Genomic DNA, 23,659 nt, shown 5'->3' on the forward strand with positions numbered 1-23,659 from the left:
GAATCTGCACATTTCTTAGTGTGAGCCCTCAGAGAGGCAGTCGCAGGGTGGGCTCAGGCACCAAGAGGCTGGGTGGCAAGGCTGGGACCCTCTGAGCTTCCTTGTTGGCAGCCAAACCTGGCTGATTTCAGGTCCCCTTCCCACCCCACAGAGAGTTTCAAACACCTCCCTCCCAGCCTCCTAGATTGACAACCCATGACTTAGGTGACTGGGCATGGAGCCAGGAGGTGGGGACCAGGCTCAGGCAGGCTCCCCAGGTTGCAGGGTGAAATTAAAAGGGAGGAGAGAGCTCCAGCCCATCAGAACACACGCTCCTACCCGGCAGCCGGGTGTCCCCAAGGAGATCTGGGGAGCCGGGGAGCAGCTGGGGCTTGTGGCTGCTGGGCACCCAAGCTGACCCGACCAGGAGACTGGAAGCTCAGCACAGGATGGCCTCCCCGAGAGCTGTGCAGCTGTCTCTGAGAAAGCCAACTCACGCTGTGTGCGTGGTAGGTGTGGAGACACTGGTGAACGTCTATAGGTAAGACCCGGGACGCTTTCCTGTTCTCAGGGCAGGGGATCCACAGGCAAAAGAGGATGCAGGGGAGGGGAGCTGGCAGGGTGATGTCAGACACCAGAGATGGTGGAGCTGCCTTCAGAGCTTGTGGGGAAAGGAAATTGGGTCTGCCCGGTGCACTGGGGTCAGGACATTGGGTCCCTGGATGAATGAAGGTGGGCTCAGGAGATGACCCTGAGTCCTGGGGCCAAGCTCTGTCTGGGTTCTACATGACAGTCTTCAAATGGAGCAGCAGAAGGAAGTGGGGCTCGAGCCAGGGAAGAGGGTTGGGCCCCCCTTCCTACCTCCACGTCTTGCCAGTTTTCCACCTCTCTGCGGTTAGGGGTGTGCATGTGACATCTTGACCCTTGGAGGCCAGCCAGGGACAACAACCAGAGTGACTGGGATTAAGAGGGAGTGGTCAAGGCATAACTCAATGACTTAATTTAAGAAGTGATCCTGGAGCAAAGCCTGGGACTTGGGCTGGCAAGAGACGATGATGGTGATGGTGATGGTGATGGCGATGGTGATGGTGATGATGATGGTGATGATGTAGCGGTGATGATGATGGCAGTGTGGTGGTGGTGGTGATGGTGGTTGTGATGGCGGCAAGAGCGACATCTGAATAAGACAGCCATGACTTCAGTTTTCCCCATCGACCCAAATCTTCCCTGTCCTGGCTCTGCTTAGATAGGGATGCCTGGGCGGCAGCCTCAGCTCTTTACCTGACCACTGTGGAAGTTGGTGATCTCTGAGGCCTGTGGAGCTCTAGGTGAGGTGCCTTCCACAGGAAGCTGAGGGCCGGGAGTTGCCAGGCACCATCTGAACTCAGCTCATCCTTGGGGCTCAGTCCCACGTTTGCCCAGGCAAATGGGGGAGCGCTGTAGCCATTGCCTGTCTGAGCTTCACTGATGCCTTGTCTTACTGTAATGGTGTAGGGTCCCGGGGACAGCGACGGGAAGGGACAGCCAGACTTTGACTACCCTCCACTGGGATCCAGAGTGGCTAATGGAATTATATCCAATCTTGCCCGTTTAGCATACGAATCTAGATTTAATGACTAGGGTACATTGAGTGAAGAGAGGTGGGGGAAGAAGGAGGAAGAGGAGGAGGAAGGAGAGGGAAAGGAAAGAGAGAGAGACAGAAACAGAGAGAGAGACAGAGAGAGAGAGAGAATTTTTGGTGCTCCCTGGGCCTTCACACATGCTAGACAAATGTTCTACCCCGGGACCAGCCCCCAGAATATTTTTTTAGCTATGGCATGGAGCATCTGTACCCTGAGCATCTGGGAGTCCTGCTTTGACACTGATGTCAGGGAAGGAGAGCCCATGCGTGGGTCCCGCCTGCCTGAATCCAGGGTCCTGCTCTCGCCTAGGGACAAGGCTGTTTCTAGAAAGGTTCTTTCAAACCTCAGCCCTGGGTTACTCTACTAAGGCACTTGGCAGAGTGCCAGGTCTACCTTCTGTCATCCGGTTCCTATCCCCATCTGGTCCCATCCCTCCCACCCCCATCCCTCCCCTGATCCCCACCCCACCCCACCCCCACCACAGCTAACTTCTAGAGTCCCTGGCTTTTCATTGCCCAGGGCTCTGAGTCCTGATTGGATGATCTGGGCCCCTCTGAAGTTCAGTGTGGCGGTTACACATGCAGCCCTGTGTGCATCCTGGCTCTGTTGGTCCCTGGCTGTGTGGTCTCACTCCTACGAGACACTGCCCTTCTGGGAACCTGCTTCTGTTTCTCCAAGTGAACTCAACAGTGCCGCCATCATGGGTTGGGGGAGACGAATGAGACCTGCCTGTGCTTGTCTGTGGTAGGAGACTGATAGGTTGTACCAGCTGCGGGCACTCTCACATCTGTTCTTCCCATTGCTCCTCAGAGGGGGGAGGGGACAAGGTCAGCACAGGGTATATGGAGGGACACCAAGCCCTTAGCATTGTCCTTCCGTGTAACTGGCCCTGATGAAAGCAGAGGGAGCTGCCTTGGCTGTGGTGTCCCTTGACTGACTCTGGGAGGGACTACAGTGTCAGCTCTGTCCCTGAGCGCTGACTAACATTACAGCTACCCAGAGTTTACAAGGGACACAAGAATTTGCCTTTGTGACGCCGAGGAGGAATTCTCCTGCCCAGAGGCAGTGGCAGTGGGAAAGGTACCTTGAATGGGTAAGCCGGGACTTCCAGGAGCCTGAGGCTCCCCCAGGGGCTGGGTTAGAACCAGGCCACACATGATGGTGTGATGAACTTAGGGCTTCTCCACCCCTTTGCTTGGTGACTGGCTCCAGCGGAGGCCAAGGGGCTCAAAACTGGTCTTGCTTGCTGATAAGCCTGGGGAAGGTCCCCCCAAGTATGAGGTATGCCGGTCATCTGAGTTGCCCAGAGTTTGAACCTCCAGATGATAATGTATAAGGTGACATCAGAGGAAATGATTAATCTCCCCAGAGGCCACATGGCCTGGCTATTTGAAAAAATGTTTGTATGTGGGGTTAATTGTGTGCCATGAGGTAACTAGTCTCAACAGGGACTGTAGGCCATCCTACAGCCACGGGGCTAGCTTAATGCCTCTCTCCTGGTGGGTCATCTCACCACCTCAACTCCCATCCCCAATAGGCTGCCTCAGCACCCTGACCCCTTCAGGCCGTTGGGCTACATCAATGGTCTCACCTCACTTTCAGCAAAGTGAAATAAGATGTTCGGGGGATTTGGGGCAAGGAGTATGGCGGCAGGGTGGGGGGTGAGGTGCATGAAACTCTCCAATGAGCTACAGGAAGGACCAGACCTGAGCATCTCCTGGGCTTCCTGAATTCCAAAACCAACCATGTCCTACAGTGTATCTGTCTGACTCTCCCCGGCTGAGTAAATAAGTGCTGTCAGCCTCAAGGGAGCATGGGGAGGCAGAGCTGGGATCCCAGTCTAAGGGGCTGACGGGCTGCAGGTGCTGCTGGGACCAGGCTGGGCACCCGCTCTCCTTGCTCCAGCCTGTCCTTGTACCTGCATACGGAAGAGCGCCTTTGTTGGGAGGTGACGTTCAAACAATTCCATTTTTGAGTTCCTGGACTGTATGAGGCCACAGAGGAAGGAAGCACTGTTCTGGTCCCCTGGTCGCCTGAGGGCTGTCAGGGGTAGAACAGTAAGTGAACAGTGGGCATCCTCACAGCATAAAGAGCATGGAGCCGGATGCGGGGCCATACTGTCATTCCACCACTTAGGAGACTGAGGCAGGAGGACCACAAGTCTAAGGTCAGCCTGGGCAAGTGTGTGACATTCTGTCTGAAGATAAAAAGTAAAAAGTGAGCTGGGTGTGTAGCTCAGTGGTAGAGTGCTTACCTAGCATGCACGAGGCCCTGGGTTCAATCCTCGGGGATGTCAAAACGGGAGACCCGATTTATTATCTATCTCACAGGCCTGTTCCCTCAGCTCCACAGACACAGCTGTCGCCTACCGTGCTCAGCTGGCTGGAGAAAGGCCAGGAGGATTCCAGAGCTGTTAGCAAGTCTGGGCTGGCACTGAGAAAACTGGGACTTGTGGACACGAGACAACCTGGCCTCATAGAAGAGACGCATCTGAGTTTGGGCCTCCAAATGCACCCTGAGAGCAGGACTCCAGGCATTCTGGGTTTGAGTTCAAGGCCCCTTTGAAACATTACTATCAAGTACTTCCCATGAGCCCTTGGGGGCCATACCTTGGACCAAACTGCTCCTGGCTTAGGCCTCGGGCATATCGTTAGTTTGGATGGAAGATAGGTCACTAACTCCACAGGGACTCGGCAGAGGGGCAACAGGCATGCTTCGAGCCAAGGCTCTGGACATGGGCACATGTGGTCCCAACCTCTGGACTTGGTGAAGAGAGAGGAGGGCTAGGTCCTCCCCTCTCACCTGGCTTCATTGAGAGAAGCTTCCAGGGCTGGCCAACTTGGTGGTTTCTCAGAACATGATAGCTGTGAGTCTTCTTGGTCCTTGAAGGCTCTGTGTGACCTTGGGCCAGTCACTTAGCCCCTCTGAGCTTGCGTTCTCTCAGTCTAGGTATGTACGGGTGAGGTCACCTATTGTGTGCCTGTGCAGTTGGCATCTCTAGTTTCACCATTTTACTAATGAGGAATTTCATCACCCACAGGTCTCAGATCTCCTTGGCAAGGGGAAAATGACTTGGTATACCGATTTTAAATCGGGCCCTTTCTCTTGGGGTACTTTGGTCCCAGGCTCCAGAGTTCCTCTGCTTCGAAGGACAAGGAGTGAGTGGCAGCTGCCACCTGGAGCCCTGTATCCACTGTGGCGAGGCCTGCCATTTCCGGCCATCCTCCTAGGCTTGCTAGGCAGCCTGCACTGAGCAATGACAGGGCGTTGCAAGGTGCCCATGAACCACTGATCACTATCTCTTGGAAGAAGAGGTCACAGCCACGCCCCATGTGGCACAGACCTTAGGGAAGTGAGCCATGCATGGCCTTCTGTGACCCCTGCCAGCTGCACACAGCTAAAGGGACGGACAGAGGGAGAGAGCCAAGGCTGAGAGGTGTCTGAGCGGCACCCCTCCCAACAACCTGGTCGGCTACCCTAGTTCACCTGGCTTGTGCCTGCTTAGAGAGCTCACTGAGAGCCCTCATGAGGGCTGTTTTTAAAATGTGGGTGTGTGTATGTGCATATGTATTAGTGCTCCTGTATTCGCGTGTACGTGTGGAGGCCAGAGGATAATCTTGGGTGTATTTCCTCAAGAGCCATCCACCCTGGCTCTTTTGAGACAGGGACCTGGGACTGGCCAGTTAGAGCAGATTCTCTGGTCAGTGATCTCCAGAGATCTTCCTGTTGGTTCTTCCTGGTATATGAGTCACCCAGGCTTTTATTTTTTTTCTTATATGTGCTCTGTCTGGATGTACATATGCATATATGCATACATATACACACACATATATACATACAGAATATACACATATACATACAAACATACATGCATACATAAATACATATACACATACATATATACACACATGTACACACATATACACATATACACACATATGTGTATACATACATACATATACACACATACATACATATAGAATAAACACATATGCACATATGCATATATACACACATACATATATACACATACACACATATACACATATACATATGTGTATACACACACATATATATACACACATACATACATACACACATACATACATATACACACACATATATACACACATACATACACATACACGCATATATATACATATACACATATAAACACACAGACATATATATACACACATATATACATATATACATACACGCATGTATATATACACACATATACATACATGTATATACATACACACATATATACACACATACATACACATATATGCATGCAGTGCCCAAGGAGGTCAGAAGAAGACATCAGATCCCCTGGAACTGGAGTTACAGACAGTTGTGACCTGCCTAGTGAGGGTTGGGAATTGAACCTGGGTCCTTTGCAAGAGTAGTAAGCACATTTAACCACTGAGCCATCTCTCCAGCCCACCCCTAGGTTTTTAAATGTGATTTTGGGCATTGAGTTCACCTGCAAGGATTTACCAGTGGGGCCATTTCCCCGGTCCCTGATTTTATTTGCTTGTATAAGATGGCTCTCGCTACAGGAGCCAGTGTGACCTTGAACTCCTAATCCTCCTGCACACCGCCATCTTAGACAGCAGTCACTGTTCATGATGCTGGTTTATGTGGTGATGAGCCTAGTCTGGCACCTCGGTCTGCTGAGACGGAAAGGATCACACAGCATTCTCATGCATGGGTCCCCGTCTCTTCCTGTCTGGTGCCCACCCCTCCAAGACCCTCAGCACCATTTGTAGCAGCAGTGGTCACGGCTGCGACTTCCAGTGCTTCCTATAATATGCCTTTAACTCTCACAGCAAGCTTGCAAGGCAGAAAGGACTATGGTCTCCATTTTGCAAAGAAACTAAGACAGAGAGAGAGAGAGAGATTGACTTTCTTAAGACAGAGAGCCCGCAACTGCCGGGGCTGGGATTTGAACCCACATCTGCCTGATTCCAGATTCTGTAAGCTCTACTGCAAGGAAGACTGATCTCTGGGGATTCTCTCTGCTGCAGAGTCCATGTGAGTGGTGGGGTGGGGGCACCCCTAGACATGCTCCATGCTTGAATCTCAACTCTTTGCTGTGTAGCCCCGTGTGTGACTGCTCAGAGCTTCCTCTCTGCTCTGTAAATCCTTGTTCTGCAGGCAGATACTGGGGACGGAGTCAGAGAGCAAAGCAGGGACCATGGTGTCTCTTCTGGGTGCTGTTCATCACCGGGTTCCGTGCCCACGTCACACAGTACAAGGGTGTTCAGACTGAGCCGCAAGCAGTCTTAATAGGAGCAGCGCTGTCCCTCAGGCTTAGAGACTTTGGGGGCCAGGCCAGCCTGGGACACTGGCCACCTGTCATCAGCTCCAGCCACCTGGGCCTGTGTGACCTTCTCTGTTTTCATCCCTGAGACAACCTGTACCTCCTGATCCTTCCTGCAGGGCCACTGCCCAGACAGGCCTCTCACAAGCCTTACCTACCCAGCTCCTGACTCTGTTGCGGGTGATGCCCAAGTGTGGGTGGGTAGCACAAATATTCGTCCTCCTGAGAGTAGGTGGCCTGAAAGATGGAAACTTCTGGGTAGAAGTCTGCAGCATAGCAGAAGGAAAAGCTTTATAATTACAGAAGCCACGTAGAAAGCTGCGGGATGTGGGAAGCGCTCAGGCTGAGTCCTGTGTGTGTGTGTGGGGGGGGGCATGATGAGCCCTCGGCCCCTGGGGACCTGGAGTGCATGCGTGCTCACTGTTCTTGGGACCAGAGAGTCATGGACACTGTGCTAAGGCCTGCACTGACCTTGAAAAATCAGGTGAGGATGGAGACTAGGATGGTGGCTTTCCTGCTTGATACCACCCCCACCCCCAGGCTTGCTCACGAGGAAACCTTCTGAGGAGCTTGTGTGGAAATTCTGCCATTTCCAAGACCTCCTCATCCTCACCTATGACCTCCTCCCTCCCTTTAGCAGGACTTGCTCCGGCCATGTGAGCCAGTCATGTGCTCCTTGTCCTGCCAGCCCTTGTGAGAGAGGGGAGATAACTGCTCTTTGCTGTGTGATCTGAGGAAGGTTACCTCACCTCTCTGAACGCCCTGCCTGCCTGAGAGAGTTACTGGGAATGAAACAGAGACACGGGCAAGAGTATCACAAACTTAGCTAAATGGGGTGCTTGAAACGCCCCTCGGCCCCCAGCAGCTGGACAGATGTCCCCAGCAGGCACTTGACTGAGTCAGCGGGCTGACTTAGAAGGGCGGAGCTCCACCCTCCTGGCCCCTTGGTGTTCTCTAGGTTCTGGCAGCCTTGGCCACTACTTTAGCTGGCTCTGCTCCAAGCTACAAGCTACAAGGATGAGTCAGGCTGGTGAAGGTGTCTCCAGCGTATAGACAGACCTGGAGGGACGCCCTGTGTTGCAGGCTGCAAAGGGGGACAGCGGTGCTAGGCCAGGGCAGGTGGCACAGGCTGAGAAGATTGACAGCAGCAACCACCAATCAGAGCACACTTTACAGCAGCCCCAGCCCCAGTGCCCTCACCAGCCTCAGGGGAGGCTGAGTGGAGGGGGAAACCAAGGATCTCTGGTCCATCAGGGACCAGAGATCACACTCAGGGAAGGTTAGTTCCTTCCTCAGGAAAACAGTGGCATTTGAATGGGTCTTGAAAAAGCACAAGACACCATGCCCCTGCCCCAGCAGAGATGAGATGGAGGGGAGGCTGAGGCAGGGGGCGGGAGACCAGAGATGGGGGATGGGGGGGGGCGGGGGGGGAAGGGAAGATGTCTCAGGCTGATAATGGACACAGAGATGAAGACGAGGGCTTGGTTTGAAGAGCGTAGTAGAAGCAATCAGAGCCAATGTTCTAATTTGTTTCTATCGCTGTGATAAAGACCGTGCGTGGGCAAAGAAACTTGACGATGAAGAGTTTATTTGGCACAGCCTGGCAAGAACTGTTTGCCAGTCACAGGAAAGAATGTGAGGAGCTACTGAAGGAAGTCAGGACAGGAGCTCAGGGCATGCACTTGGAGGCAGGAGCTGAGGAGAAGCCGTGGAGGGATGCTGCATACCGGCTTGCTCCCCATGGCTTCCTCAGTCTGCTTTCTTTCTTTCTTTTTTTTCTTTTTTCTTCTTCATTTTAAAAAAAGAATTATTTATTGTATGTATATGTGTACACTGTAGCTGTCTTTATACACACCAGAAGAGGGCATCAGTTCTTATTACAGATGGTTGTGAGCCATCATGTGGTTGCTAAGAATTGAACTCAGGACCTCTGGAAGAGCAGTTAGTGCTCTTAACCCCTGAGCCACCTCTCCGGTCCTCCAGACTGCTTTCTTATAGCACCCAGGACCACCAGCCCAGAGATGGCACCGCCCACAATAGTCTGGGCCCTCCCACATAAATCATGAGTCAAGAAAATGCCCCCACATACTTGGCTGTGGGACAATCTGAATTTTCCCAATGATGGTCCCCAATAGCCCTAGCTTGTGTCATGTTGACCAAACAAACAACAACAAAAACCTGACCAGCACAGCCCCTTTGGCTCCCCCCATTGGAGGACCCCCATTCTCTCTGAGATGGGGTTTCACCATGTAGCCCCAGCTGGCTTGGAGCTGGAGTAAACTCAGCAATCTGCCTGCCTCTGCCTTTCTAGCGCTTAGACTAGGGGACGGCACCACCACGCCTGTCCTGTCACTTTAGGAGGAGGTTTCCTTTGACTGTGAGCTTGGGGACATGTGCCAGATACCCCACAGAGAGGCACTATGGATAATGGTGTGTGCAGGGAGCAGATCATACTGTGGACCTCCTGGCCTTACTCCAGCTCCCACGCAATCTGTCCTTTAATTTATGGCCCACCCACAGACCTGTAGTGCCAGTCCAATGCCCAAGGCTCCAGGAGGGGTAAGGCCAGGATGCCAAGGGAATGAGAATCCAAGGGCACACAGCACCCTCCTGGCAAAACCTGCCTCTCTCGGGCACCACAAGAAATAGCTGTGGTAACACTGCCTGGTCCTCTGGGACCTTACTGAACACCTGCCACCGACATGGACAGGGTGAGGGTGACCAGAGTCTGGAAGGCCCTGGGATTGAGCTGGATAGGCCCCTGCGTGCCCCAGAGAAGGACCCTGAAGGCCTGTTCTGCTCATAGCTGCCTCTCAAGGGAAGCCACTGACTAGTCCCTAGCTATGGAGGTGGGTAGACAGGGATGGGATATGGCACCTTTACTGAAGCATTAGCTTGAATTCAAAGGTGGGTCTTTCTGTCTTTTGGTGCTGTGACCATGACCAAAAGCAACTTATATAAGAAAGTGTTTAATTTGGGGCCCCTGGTTTCAGAGCAGTAGAGTCTAGGACCCTGGCGGCAGGGAGCACGGCAAGCATACAGACAGGCATGGTGCTGGTGCAGTATCCGAGCGTTTACAACCTGATCCTCAAACAGAAGACGGAAAAGGAGAGAGAACTGGGAAGGGCCAGGATTTTAGAAGCCTCCAAGCCCAGCCCCAGTGACACACCTCCCTGAGGCCACACCTCCTCCGAGGCCACACCTCCCGGGCCCCGCCCCGAGGCTCCGCCTCCTAATCCTTTTACCAACTGAGGATCAAGCTTTCAGGATATAGGACCCACTGGAGGACACTCTCATTCAAACCGCCACAGCTTCCAGCACTGACTCTGCGAAGTTGCTCAAGTCCTGAAGGAGGGGGAGACACTAGGCACTAGGCGCCTGTGCTCCCGTACACACACACACAGACACACTCACACACACACACACACACACACACACACACACACACACACGCATACACGCACGTACACACCCCTCTGCTTCCAACCCACATTCAAGTTAGGCATCAGATTCAATGACAATGGCTTTATTGGTGGTATAATGATCAATCTGGGACAGACACTATTGCCTGGCCAAAGTGTGGAATGAGCTGCAGCTACAGCCAGCCACAGTGAGGGGAAATGGGCTCTAGAGCCTTTACAAGGCACTCGCCAATAAGGAGTAAGACGCAGTGTGACCGTTGTAGGATATACCTCGTGTTGATAAGTTTTACAATAAGCGCATATGCATATAAGTGTCCCCAGAAGGCTGTTAAACCTGGGGATGGGGGCAGGGCAGCATTGTTGAGGCTGGGTGGAGGAGAAAGCAAGCAGAGCCCAGGGGTTTGCAGCCAGCTGTGGGTATGTTTCAAGCAAAAAGGGAAAGGGTGCTAGCTCTGCAGATGGAGTGAGTCTCGTGGCCTGGGTGGAGGTGTGGGGGCGGGTAGGGAGTGGGAGTTGTCTGTAGAGGGTCTCAACAGCTGGGGAGAGTGAAGGGGGGAGAAGTTATGAAAACAGGTGATGTTTGCCATGCACATAAGTTGGGTGTGAGGGAGAAGGGAAAGTGGGGTGCAAATGACACCTCCGGTCCAGGTCAGGGACAGGCTTGGGGTGGGGTAAGATACAGGTGTGATAAGATATAGGTGATATACAGGTGACCTGCCCTTGGGGTGAAGGGGACCGTGGCATAGGTGAGAGAGAGAGAGAGAGAGATTGAGATTCAACAGTCACTGTCAAGGGTCACACCCAAGATCAGCAGCCACAGATCCAGACAATCCCTCATCATGTCTAGCACACAGCTCAGGGACTGAGTTGGGAGTCGGCCTTGGCAACTGCGGGAGTTGCCAGGCAGCTGGCAGAGGGTAAGCTCAGCCCAAACTGCCCTGGGACCAAAGCTTCAGAGGCTGAGAGGGTCGGGTGCAAAAGGCCCAGGGGATTGAGGCCTGGGGTGGGGGTGCTGGAATTCAGGAAAGGTCCTGACAGGGCTGTCCACAGCAGGTGGATCCCCAGTAATGTCACAGTGTGTGGGACCCCAGAGAGATGCCTGAGGCCAGGTGCGGGCAGCCACATCAGAAGCACGGGTGGGCATAAGGAGATGCAAGGGTACTAGGGTCACTGGGGCTGGGAGCTGGTCCCCAGGGAGCTGGACCAGGGGACAAGGTCAGAGTGACAGCCAGCAGGGAGGAATGGAACACTGTAATGCTGATATCTGAACAACTCGCTTCAAGGGCTGGAGCCTCGGGAATTCAAGGTCAACCTTGGTTATTTGATGGGTTCAAGTCTGGGACGCTGAGAATCAAGGAACACCTGGGACCCAGAATGATACGGTCAGCACGGCAGTAGCCATGGGGATAAGGCTTCAGAGGGTCCACAGCCACTGTGGGGGCAGGTCTGTCCCTGGTGGCCAGTGAGACTCTAAATCAGAGGATGAGAACACCTGGGGTAGGGGAAATGTGTGTGGTTTCCATGGTAACAGGTATGCAGCTGGAGGAAGTTCTGGGAATGGTCAGGGGAGGCCTGTGGTGCTCTGTCCCTCCCCTCATCAGTAGGGTGGCACTGCAGTGCAGCACAGTATGGGGCTGAATTGTGCCCATCATCACTGTGGTCAATGAAGACAGTAACTTGGTGGGGACAGGGTGACTATGTAGGGGACTGTAAGAGGGTTTTCTCTAGAGGCTTGCTTGGATGGATTCTCAGGAAAGGTCCCAGGAAAGGGCACGGCTAGGAGAATAAGAGAAAAGACCTCTCATCTTGTACGTGTAGTCAGGGGGGCCTCTTTAAGTGGGCCTGTCTTCAGGGGCCTCACAGCCGTGAGACACTATGGTAGAGCCCTGAACACTGGCACCTCTGCTTCCCTCTGCCCCCCTCCGGATGTCCTCTTAGGGAGGAGGGCATTGTGGAGCCTGACCCCAGGAGAGTGCCTGACACAGGTAGGCAGCTTGTATTGGTCGAGTCAATAGGCAACACATCTCCCCAGGATACTGCTGGCTTCGCTCTGGGTGCCCCAAAGCTTGAGTCTGCTCCATCTGAAGCTGCGGCTACAGAAGGACCGCAGGCAGGCGATCCAGCTGCTGAGGGGCTCCACAGCTTGAATCCTTGTCTTCCAGAGCCAAGAGCTCTGGGGCTCCTCGGAGGGACAGAGAATAGCTGCTTTGTGAGGCCCCACTCCAGTGCAGATGGGCCCGAGGGAGCCCTGGGGGTTGGTAGAAAGCGGGACTGTATTCCATCCTTCCCACACATCTCCTGAGCGCTCCGCACAGACACTGAGGATCCAGCAGCAAGCTAGGCAAACTGGCTGCCCTCGGGAACTGAGCTAGCAGGACAGCTGGCTGGTGACATGCACGGTGGACAAAGCTGGGACGGGCAGGAGGTGACTCGACCTTAGCTAGAGGGATAGGGGTAGGTATTCGTTTCTCTTCCCGTGGCTGTGATAAAACAACCAGACAGATCACAAGAGAGTCATGAATTCACACTTCTGCTCAGCCCTCCCTCTACCCTGTTCCATCCAGGATTGCCTGCCCAGGAAACCACCCCGCCCACAATTAAGATGGGTCTCCCCACATCAATCACAATCATGTTAAAAGGCGTATTTGTGCATGCCTGTGCACATACATGAACGGAGGTCAGAAGGAGTTGGCTCTTTCACTCTGCCATTTGGGCCTGGGGGGCTTGAACTCAGATCTCCCAGGGTGCTTGGCGGCAGGTATCTATACCCTCTGAACCATCTCGGATCATTCTATAATGCTCCAAGTTGACAGTTAACCCGAACCACTTGAGGAGGGTTATTGAAAGGGGGGGCATTTAAACAGAGCCCTGAAGCCTGGGGTGTGAGCCTCATGGATGTACGTTCAGGGGCAGGGGGCATTCAGCCAGGCAATAGTATGAGGGGTGCCTCCTAAGCAGCTGCGGTCCCAGGACCCAGCTTCTACCTCACATCATCACTCTCTGAACCTCTCAGTCTCTCTCCCTCCCTCTCCACAGTGATGTGCCCAAAGGTGCCAAGACCTTCGGGGTGTCTGGGAGCTCTGAGGTGAAGATCTACATGGTCTACGATCCCTCGCGAGTGGCAGAGCCCGCAGGCTGGGCCCACTGGCCCCTGGATGCCAACGTGGACATGGTGGTAGTGGCGGACACAGTCAGTCAGGACTTACATGACTTCAAGGTAAACAACATCCAGAGTCGGGGTGGGGGACTAGCTTGTATCCCATGCCCAGCCATCTCCTGGGATATCTGCAGAGGCTCAGACCCATCTCACCCACCCCAACACCACATAGCAACTGACACCCTTCAGATCCACACACCTCTATGTTACTCCCTGCAGTTGCCCCTAAGCCCCTGGGCTTCCCCATGAAGGATTGCATGGCCGTACTTGAATGCAGGGCCCCAGCACACCCACTCAAGTCTCCACATGTATCCGGCAAGCCACCTTTGACCGACAGCTCCCAGCTGGCCCTGGTGTCTCCCACACACTGCAGTTGTTGAATAACAGAATGGTCCTCAACTGCTGGCCCGGTGCTTTCTCTATGATGGAGCAAGTTGGGACCTGTGTGGGGCTCTGCACATGGCTGTAGGCAGGGCCTGAGCCAACCTTCTCTGGAAAGAATCCTGTCCCCTGGGGCAAGTGGGGGAGGGGTGGGAGCCCTTGGACTTTGGCAAAAGTCCTGGCGTTCACTGGTTGTGGGACCAGACTGGTCATTCCCTCTCTCTACAGAGGATGAATAACGTCAAGGAAGGTCAAGCTGTCTAGGTCAGTAGGAAAGACAGTAGCCCCAGTTTGTCTGTCTCTCTCATATCCTCAGAAGGACCTGGAGTGGCCATACCCAACTTTGTAGCCCTCTTTTCTCCTTAAACTGTGAGGGGCCCTGGAACAGTACCCCAGGTCACAATTGCCAAATAGCTTCACCTTGCCTTCTCTCAGGGTTGACTCTCTTCCCCCAGGTGAAGGTATCGTACTTTGAGTCACAGGAGGCTGCTGCCCTGGCCCACAGTGTGCTCTACCTAACTGCTGTTGGTGAGTCCCGCTCCTGCCTGCCTCTGGACACGGTAGCTATTGGACGTAGTGACGGTGACTGAAGCTTTCAGGGCCTTAGGGGGGAAGCCTCAGCTACCCACCTCACCCCTCGGCTTCTTGGGAACTTCAAACATCTCTAGGACCATAGGGATTGAGACCAAGCCATGCTCAGAGACAATAAAGCCTAGCAATGTCCCTGCTATGAGCTTGATCCACAGTGGCTTCCTCATGGGAGTCCCATTGTCCCAACCTAGAACCATGGAGAGTCATGGGCCTCTTTCACCCAGAGCCCACTGCAGCATCCTCTGAGGATGGCAGACCCTGATCATAAGTCTCCAGGGGCTATATATAGTTAAGGGTACCCTGCATGTGACATAGAAACCCAGGGTCACTAGGCGTGGTGGCGCACGCCTTTAATCCCAGCACTCGGGAGGCAGAGGCAGGCGGATTTCTGAGTTTGAGGCCAGCCTGGTCTACAAAGTGAGTTCGGGCTATACAGAGAAACCCTGTCTCGAAACACCAAAAAAAAAAAGAAAGAAAGAAACCCAGGGTCTCTAAGACATAGTCACTCAGCGTACATGGACAAGACAGGGACTTGTGTCCTTCCGACACCAGAATTGCCAATGTCGCTCTAGCCAGAGCCCTGAGGCCAACACACATTCCTCAATGTCGAGTTTCCAGAGCTAGGCTTCTGGGTCCTCAGCTGGGGTGGGAGCTAAGCTGGCTGGACCATTCCAGGTACAGCGACAGGTGACCTGTCTGCCCTTTGCAGATGTGTCCCTTGATGTCGACACAGGACGCACAGGCAAGGTGAAGAAAAGCTCTGGTGACAAGGTGAGACCCTGGATACCCCAAGAGTGTGGCACTGAGAAACAGAGACCTGGGTGATCTTGGCAGCAGACAGCCTTCCTTCTAAAAGAACAGGATCTGGTCTATCCACGGAAGGATGGCCAAACTGGCTCAAGTGAGCAGTAGCTTAGGCTTATGTGACAGACATGCTGTGTGACTGTTGGGGGAAACACTTACCCTCTCTGGTCTGTCCTATTCTGCTTGCTGTATAGTTTCTGTTCAGGGGGTTCAAATCTGGACATCTCCACATGTCAGGTGCTTCATGAGGGATTTTTTAAAGATTTATTTATTATTATATGTACGTACACTGTAGATGTTCTCAGATACACCAGGAGAGGACTGTCAGATCTCATTATGGATGGTTGTGAGCCACCGCTGAGCCATCTCTCCAGCCCCAAGGGATTGTTGAATAACAGAATGACCTCCTTCTGGTATAGGGGGATATGGTATTCAGCTACAGCTAGGCCACAAAGAATGGAGTTATCCCACAAAAAGCATGTTGTCACACAGGGGCAGGAGGTACCGTTTGTAAGGAAAGATCCAGAGAGGCAGCCTGGATCTCAAGTCTTTTGGACAAGGTGGGGCAGGACACCTGACTGGCTATGCAGGTTATTCACTGCACGGGGTTGCTTGAGGGGGTTGTAGTTGGGGGCTACAAGGAAACCATGTCTTGGACCTGGGCGCAGGGTGGTGTCTGCTCAGAGGGGTGGGCAAGGGTGCCATAGAGGCAAAGAACCTGTACAGTCCTGGAGACCTGGGGCTGGGCACCAACTGGAACCTCAGGGTTCCCGCCCAAGAGTTTCTCTTTGCTTTCTTGCAAAATGGAGAAAAGGCATAGGGTATTGGGGACAGTGCTGACCCCAGAGTCAGGCATCTTGATCCTCAGCTTGGAAGGACCTGCAAAACCCTGGTGAGTGTTGGGCCCAGGAGACTGCCAGAATGGAGACCTCTTCTCCATAGAGATCAGAGTGGGTCTTAGGTAGAGCCAAAGCATGGTCATTTCTGTGATTAGTGACACTGCCCTGCTTCCTCACGGTGGGTCCTGGGCACAGCCACTGTATACTACACAAGGATGGCCATCTCTGGGTCTAAGCCTTCCTGGAAGCTCTGCTCCAAGTGCCCGCAGTCCTTTGTTAAACCTTTAAGCAAACCCAGAATGTAAAAGTCTCTGAGCTAAGCACTGAGCCAGCCCAGGCCATGTCTAGTCCCCTTCCCAGAATCACCAGGCTTGACTAATCCAAGCCTTCCTGTGTGCCACAGAAAACCTGGCGCTGGGGCCCTGGGGGCTCCGGGGCCATCCTCTTGGTAAACTGTGACAGAGATATCCATGGGTCCAGGGAAGACCTGCACGCTAACCATTTGAGGTCGCTGGAGGGTGAGTGACAGTAGGCATGGGAGGTGAGGAGGAGGGATGGAGGGGGGTCTGGGTTGTTATTGGGGCTTGTCTCAAAAGCCACTCTCCCAGACCTGCAGGACATGTCCCCAATGGTGCTGAGCTGTGGTGGCCCTGATGAGCTTTTTGAGAGCCACAAGCTGGTCTTGAAGGCATCTTTGTCGGATTCCAGAAGACTGAAGGTCTTCTGTGCCCGGGGTGAGTGGCTGTGGCCTGTCACATCTTTCCTCCTTCCATGTTCCCTGGGTCTGTCACCCTTCAGTAACTCACTGTGGCTTGCACGGCTATTCCATCAGGGAACCATATGATACCCAAGGTCGGGGGCCCCAACTGCTCCTCCCATTGCACAGTGGGAGAAACTGAGGCCCAAACACAGTCACTGCCACACAGTCAGGTAGAGGGAGAGCTCCAAACCAGGCTTGTTGGGCACCAAGGTCCCTAACCCCCCTCGCTCCCCCACCCCTCCCCCGCTGACCCCATATAACTCATTGGCTCCTCAAGCCAGCCAGTCTGCACTGAATTCTTGTGGTCTGGTGGCCCCGCCCAAGCAGGAGAGGAAGGGGCAGGAACCTTAGAGCCCGGAACCCAGGTCCTGGCTTCAAATCCTGGCTGAATTGCTGGAGTTTATAATCACAATCTGCGACTTTAAGGGACTGGGGTGCAGCTCAGTGGTGGTATCTTTAATAACCTCAACCCCATCAGAAGCCACTCCCACTACCTTCTGACACCTCCAATGAGGTTCATCCACTGTGTGCACGCACGGCCACTTCATTGCTTCTTTGTGGGTGTGTAATAGTCCATGTATAGATTACCTTATTTGGCATAATTTGTTTACAAGCACCGTGGACAGACATTTGGGTCCTCATCACCTTTTGGGTCAGACCCTTTTCTCTATTTGTCTGCTATACACTTCACCTAAGGCTCAGAGAGGTTGAGTCATTGAGCCAAGGTTACACAGCTTCTGCATCTTAGCGCTGGAAGAGAACTGAAGCAGAGCTCCCCAGGGGTGCTTTGGGCCCAGATTCCTGCCACAGGTTTCCTGTCCTCCTGTCCTGCCAGCCCCAACCCAGTCTCCACACCGGCCTGACCCTGTTCTCCTTAGGTGGGACATCCCTCTCCAACTACAAACAGGTGCTAGGGCCCCGTCACAGCTCCTATGAGGTGGAAAGGCATTCTGGGGAGAGGACCATCCAGTTCTACGTGGAAGGGCTCGCCTTCCCCGATGCCAGCTTCTCGGGGCTGCTCTCTCTCAGTGTCAGCCTGGTGGACACACGGGTAGGTTCAATACAAGGGCTGTGTCAAGGGAGAGGTGTGGGGCACCCAGGAACCCACAAAACCACTGAACTCTCCTCCCCCCAAGCCCCTCTCCGAGGTGTCAGTCTTCACTGACAGCGTGACCTTCCGGGTGGCCCCCTGGATCATGACCCCCAACACTCAGCCACCCCTGGAGCTGTACGTGTGCAGGTGAGCCCCCAGCCCCGCCTTGCCAAAACCAGAGAGGTAAGTGAGCAGTGCTGCCACACAGCTGGAATCATTCAGGAATGGTGTCACATCCCCTGAGCTGCCACAGGACTGCAGTGGAGGTCAGGACACAGCGACCAGCACCTGCTCTAAGTCTGATGGCCCAGACGCCTTGAATTCAGTCTGGGTATTGGGGCCAGGTGTGGTGGTGGAGGCCTGCCATCCTTCATTTGGGAGGTACAGGGAGGAAGACTGGGAGTTCAAATCTAGCCTCTGCTACATGAGACCCTGGGTGGTGGAGGTGAGCCCCACATTTGTGCTAGTGACTGTAGGGACCTGGCCTCACCCCTCTTGGGTCACTACTGCATTTTCTGAGTATCTAGGGACCCAGCCACATGGCCCACACCAAGACTGACCCATTCTGGCTGTCGTGAGCCTTCTGCCACGGCCTGGTATCTGGTGGCCTCTGCTGGCCAGCCCTTGAGATATCACAGGTAGAGGTGGAGACAGGCCCACTGAGCTAGATGCAGATTCAAGGAAGGTGTGGCCAAGCAGGGTTATCTGTACACTTGGAGCCAGGAGTGTCCCAGCCTCCTGTCTGCTCAGAGTCTTCACCCTCACTCTGCTCTGAGAAGACCAGGCTAGCCCACTTACTGATATTCCACCAGTGACATCAATCCTGGGTCACCTCCGTAGCCACCTTGGACTGCCTGGGATAGTTCAGGCACCCTGGCTCTGGGCTCCACAGCCTGGCTTTGTTCTGTTCATGCACTGGTCGTCTGATGTGCTCTAAGAACAAGACCACCCCCCCCCCCACACACACACACACAAGTCTCCTAGCCTCTCCAAGGTATAGATAGATCTGAAGCTCAGAGCTCAGGGACACAGTCCTGGCTCAACTGGATTCTGGTCCCAGCCGCTGTCACTGTCCTTGCAGCGTGACAGATATCCACGGCCGCAATGACAAGTTCTTGGAGGACATGTCCCACCTGGCCACAAAGGCCAACTGCAAACTAGTGGTCTGTCCCCGGGCAGAGAATCGCAATGATCGCTGGATCCAGGTGTGTGCAAGGCTAACCCAGAGAAGAACCGTGAGTGGGTGGTAGGTGACAGCCTGGGGACACAGGCCTGCCTGGCTGGAGCCAGAGCAACCAGGACAGAGCTAGGAGCCATCCTCCAGCAGGAGAAATCTTCCCTGCCTCCTCCAGACGCCCTGACTCTGGGATGGGTCTCCTGTGTCCTTTCTGGGGTCATCTTTCCCGAAACCCTCTGAGGAGGCCTGCTGTAGGTCTTTCTTCCTCACACAGGACGAGTTGGAGTTTGGCTACATTGACGCCCCTCACAAATCCTTCCCTGTGGTCTTTGATTCCCCCCGAAACAGAGGCTTGAGGGACTTCGCCCTTAAGAGGATCCTGGTATGTGGCCCGAGTACACAGGGATGGGATGGGGGAGCTGGGAGGTTACGGTGGCTCCTCTCCTGGGAGCCCTGGTGGAACTTTATGGTCCAGAGAGTGGTGTGCGCGCTGACAGCAAGCAGGAGAGTGGGTGGAAGGGTCCATCTGAGAATGCAAATCACATGCAAACCACATGCAAATCATATGCAAATAGAGACCCACTACCAACACAGTTGCATCCTGGGAGATGCATAGCAGCAAAGTTCTTGGTCAGAGGCTCATTCTCAGTGGTGGGGAGTCAACTGGAATGCCAGCCCTGACTGTGAGGGGCAATGTACCGTAGTGAGCACGCCGCTCCAGGAACTGCGCTACTTCCTGTTCCGGGATGGCAGCAGGTGCCACAGCTCACACTGCCCTCCAGCTTTCAGGACCAAGGACACTGAGGCTGGGGAGGTTAAGCAACTTGCCAAGTCAGTAAGGCAGTGGGGCACCGTGCCCCGATCCTAACCGGCGCCTTCGGGCCCCTGCCTGACAGTCGGCTGCACTTTCTCCCGAGGTGGCCTTGTTTCTGTGGGTTTGTGAGCCCTAAGTCTCCTGCAGAGTGAGCGTCTGCTTTTGGCACTGCGATCCCTCGGCCTCTGTTCCCTTTGAAGTCATGGTGTTCTTTCTTCTTGGCTCACGGTGTAGGTTGAGGCTTCTGACGGCCTTCTTTTCCTGATGGGTGTGTTGAGAGTCCCGAGCTGCTCACAAGTTTTTTTTTTGTTTTTGTTTTTGTTTTTGAGACAGACAGGGTTTCTCTGTGTTCCCCTGGATGTCCTGGAACTCACTTTGTAGACCAGGCTGTCCTCGAACTCAGAAATCCGCCTGCCTCTGCCTCCCAAGGGCTGGGATTAAAGGCGTGCGCCACCACTGCCCGGCGCTCACAAGTTTTAATGTATGGTGTATTTCCCTCTCCCTCTCCCTCTCCCTCTCCCTCTCCCTCTCCCTCTCCCTCTCCCTCTCCCTCTCCCTCTCCCTCTCCCTCTCCCTCTCCCTCTCCCTCTCCCTCTCCCTCTCCTCCCTCTCCCTCTCCCTCTCCCTCTCCCTCTCCCTCTCCCTCTCCCTCTCCCTCTCCCTCTCCCTCTCCCTCTCCCTCTCCCTCTCCCTCTCCCTCTCCCTCTCCCTCTCCCTCCCCCTCCCCCTCTCCCTCTCCCTCTCCCTCTCCCTCTCCCTCTCCCTCTCCCTCTCCCTCTCCCTCTCCCTCTCTCAGTGTGTGTGTGTGTGTGTGTGTGTGTGTGTCCTCAGCAGCCACCCATTTATTTTTATGAGACAGTGGTCTCTTATTGGCCTGGGACTTACCAGTTAGGCTAGGCTAGCCGACCAGTAGGTCCCAGAGTTCCACACATGTCTACCCCACCTCTCAGTACTGGAGTGGCAAGGCTATGAAATCATACAAGGGAGGGGTTGCTGGTACCAAGGGAGGCACACAGCTGGGTGCCGAGACCTGCTGTACTGGGCTGAGTGTGGCTGGGGGTGACCCTGCCGGACACCCATCTCAGATAGCATACAGGGGCTGGTCCTACCAGCCCAGTGGCTACCACCCCAGGCTTTTCTGTGGGTCCTGGGGATCACACTCAGGTCCTCACACTTTCGTGGCCGGTGCTTGCTTTTCCTCTGGAGCCATCTTCGCAGCCCTTACTTGCTTCATTCTCCCTTCCTTCCCTAGCCAAGGTCTGTCTTCCATGACTGTCCATCCTTGAGTCCCTTAGACATTCGCTGCTCGATCAAGAGCCTGGTGACTCTCTGCTCTCCTCTGGGCAGTGACTTGATCTGATCAGAGTGTAGACCAGGGCTTGGTAGGTTTGAATGGAAGCATGCTTTCACCAGAGAGCCAGGGAGCAGGTATCCCATGTCCTTGCTTCTGCTAGGCATGGCTCCTTCCCCCCTGACCCTCCTGTCTGGGGGGGCTTCTCATGGCACCTCTCTAGGGTCCTGACTTTGGATATGTGACCCGGGAGATCGAGTTGGCAGGTGCCTCTGGCCTGGATTCCTTCGGCAACCTGGATGTGAGCCCGCCAGTGAGGGTGGGCAACATAGACTACCCCCTCGGCAGAATCCTCATTGGTGGCAGCTTCCCCAAGTGAGTGGCTTGGAAGGGTGTCGGGTGGGGGAGGACTCAGTAAGCTCACCCATGTGGCTCTCTGGACTAAGAGGTGCTCTCCAGAACCCATGGAAGGACTGTCACAGAGTCCAGACTGGAAGATGCTCTCCAGTCCATGGGAATGACTTTCCAACAGATTATAAGGTTTCAGGGTCAAATTAGTGGGCCAGAGTCTGATAAGCATAATCAACACATTAAGCCAGCACGTCAGAGGCTGGGGATGAGCTCCGTTGAAGGAGCTTGCCCAACATGCATGAGTACTTACCTGGGTTCGGATCTCCAGCGTGGAGTAAGTAATCCAAGAGAGATGCACAGACTGTGATCCCGGCACTTGGGTGGGTAGAGGCAGGAGGATCACAAGTTCATGGTTATTTTCAGCTACATTGAGAATCCAAAAGCCAGCCTGAACTAATGAGAACCTGTCCAAAATCAGCCAAGCTGGGAGGTGACATGCCCTCTGCCACATAAGCAGGGACAGAAGGGGAAGCCAGCCGCTGTTATCCTGTCTTGGAAGGGTCCAGAGGCAGAATAGGCAGCTGGAACTGAGCAAGCAACCAGCTGGGTACCCTTGTGGCAGGGCATCTCGGTGGCCCTATGCCGACCAGCTGTGATGGAGCAGAGGTCAAGGTTCAGTTAACACGTAGACAGATGCAGATGCCTGCTTACTACACCGAGTGGGTCCCTCCCCTTCCCCAAGTAGCCCACAGAGCACCACTCAACCACAAACCCTGGATAACCTTTTCATTTGTGAAGCTTGGTATGGAGCCTGGGTGTCCCCTAACTCATCCTCTGAGCCCCATCTGGCCTCTGACAGTGGGAAGGTCACATAGCCTCAGGTGGAAAACCCAAGGCTGTGAAATCATACAAGGGAGGGGTTGCTGGTACCAAGGGAGGCACACAGCTGGGTGCTGCGACCTGCTGTACTGGGCTGAGTGTGGCTGGGGGTGACCCTGCTGGACACCCATCTCAGATAGCATACAGGGGCTGGTCCTACCACAGCCTGGGCTTCAGGCCTAGAGGGCTGCAGGGAGGGAGCTGTGAGTCTCTGGAGTCCGATGCCCACAAATGTGGGCTGTGCCGCTCAGCTGCAGTCACCACGGTGTGCAGCCAATTGTCAGTGGTCAGTTTGTTCATTCACATTAAGGTCATGTGCCGGGCACGTGGGTGTGGAGCATGGTGGCACAACCCTGTAACCCCAGTACTCAAGAGGGTGAAACAGGAAAGCTGTGAGTTCAAGGCCAGGCCAGGCTGCAGTGAGGTGTGTGTCTCCAAAACCAAAAACCCAAACAAAACAAAAGCTAAATTAAAATTACAACTAGAAAGGAAAAGAACGAAGCAAAACAAACAAAAAAGCAGCATCCAGAAGAGGACATTCTAAGGATGCAGAGAGGGCAATGCTGGTACATTTTAAATAAATGATTTCTTTTCTATCCCATGCCTCATTTTCTCTAGCTGTAAAATGGGCCCTAATAAAAAGGCCCTCTCGCTTGGGGCTGGCCGGATTGCCTAGTGGGCAAGGTGTGAAGGTCTGAGTTTGGAACCTTAGCAGTCATGTTAGAAGCCGAGCATGACAGCCTACGTCTGTAATCCCAGCACTGGTGGGAGGGGCAGAGACAAGAGGATCCCTGGGGCTCACAGGGCTGCCAACCTAGCTGAAAAGTAAGCCCCAAGTTCAGTGAGAGGCCCTGCCCCCTCCCTGAAATAAGGTGGGGAGCCATAGAGAAGGATACCTGATGTCGGCTCTGGCTTCTGTGTGTGTATGTTGGGGTACGGGGTGGAGGAGGTATACCTGTCCCAGTCAGGAACACATACAGTGGGGTAGGGGATGGAGGGGGCATACTTGCCCCAGTCAGGAGCTTTCCCCTCCCCTTTCAAGCTGCAGAGACTTTCTAGACCCTCTAGGTTCTCATGAAGGACCTGCAAAGAAGGCAGAGTCTCCAGGTGCCCATCAACTGTGGCCCACTAAGGAGCTGTACGTCAGCCTATAGACCGTTAAAAACCAGG

General features: G+C 54.1%; 1 protein-coding gene across 1 annotated transcript in view; it reads left to right on the top strand.

Moving 5' to 3' along the window:
• The first annotated feature begins 295 nt into the window (after positions 1-295).
• LOC110292481 (protein-arginine deiminase type-1) overlaps positions 296-23,659 on the top strand; it is a 31,548-nt gene continuing 8,184 nt past the window's right edge. The window contains exons 1-11 of the mRNA XM_021159794.2: positions 296-520; positions 13,389-13,569; positions 14,346-14,418; positions 15,191-15,252; positions 16,528-16,642; positions 16,733-16,858; positions 17,763-17,935; positions 18,021-18,124; positions 19,059-19,182; positions 19,429-19,536; positions 21,483-21,634. Coding sequence (XP_021015453.1) covers positions 429-520; positions 13,389-13,569; positions 14,346-14,418; positions 15,191-15,252; positions 16,528-16,642; positions 16,733-16,858; positions 17,763-17,935; positions 18,021-18,124; positions 19,059-19,182; positions 19,429-19,536; positions 21,483-21,634 — 1,310 coding nt within the window. The 5' untranslated portion in view covers positions 296-428. The remainder of the gene's footprint in view (positions 521-13,388; positions 13,570-14,345; positions 14,419-15,190; positions 15,253-16,527; positions 16,643-16,732; positions 16,859-17,762; positions 17,936-18,020; positions 18,125-19,058; positions 19,183-19,428; positions 19,537-21,482; positions 21,635-23,659) is intronic.

Source organism: Mus caroli, unplaced genomic scaffold (assembly GCF_978045245.1).
Source record: "Mus caroli unplaced genomic scaffold, Mus_caroli_1 scaffold_6, whole genome shotgun sequence".
Classification (NCBI taxonomy): Eukaryota; Metazoa; Chordata; class Mammalia; order Rodentia; family Muridae; genus Mus; species Mus caroli.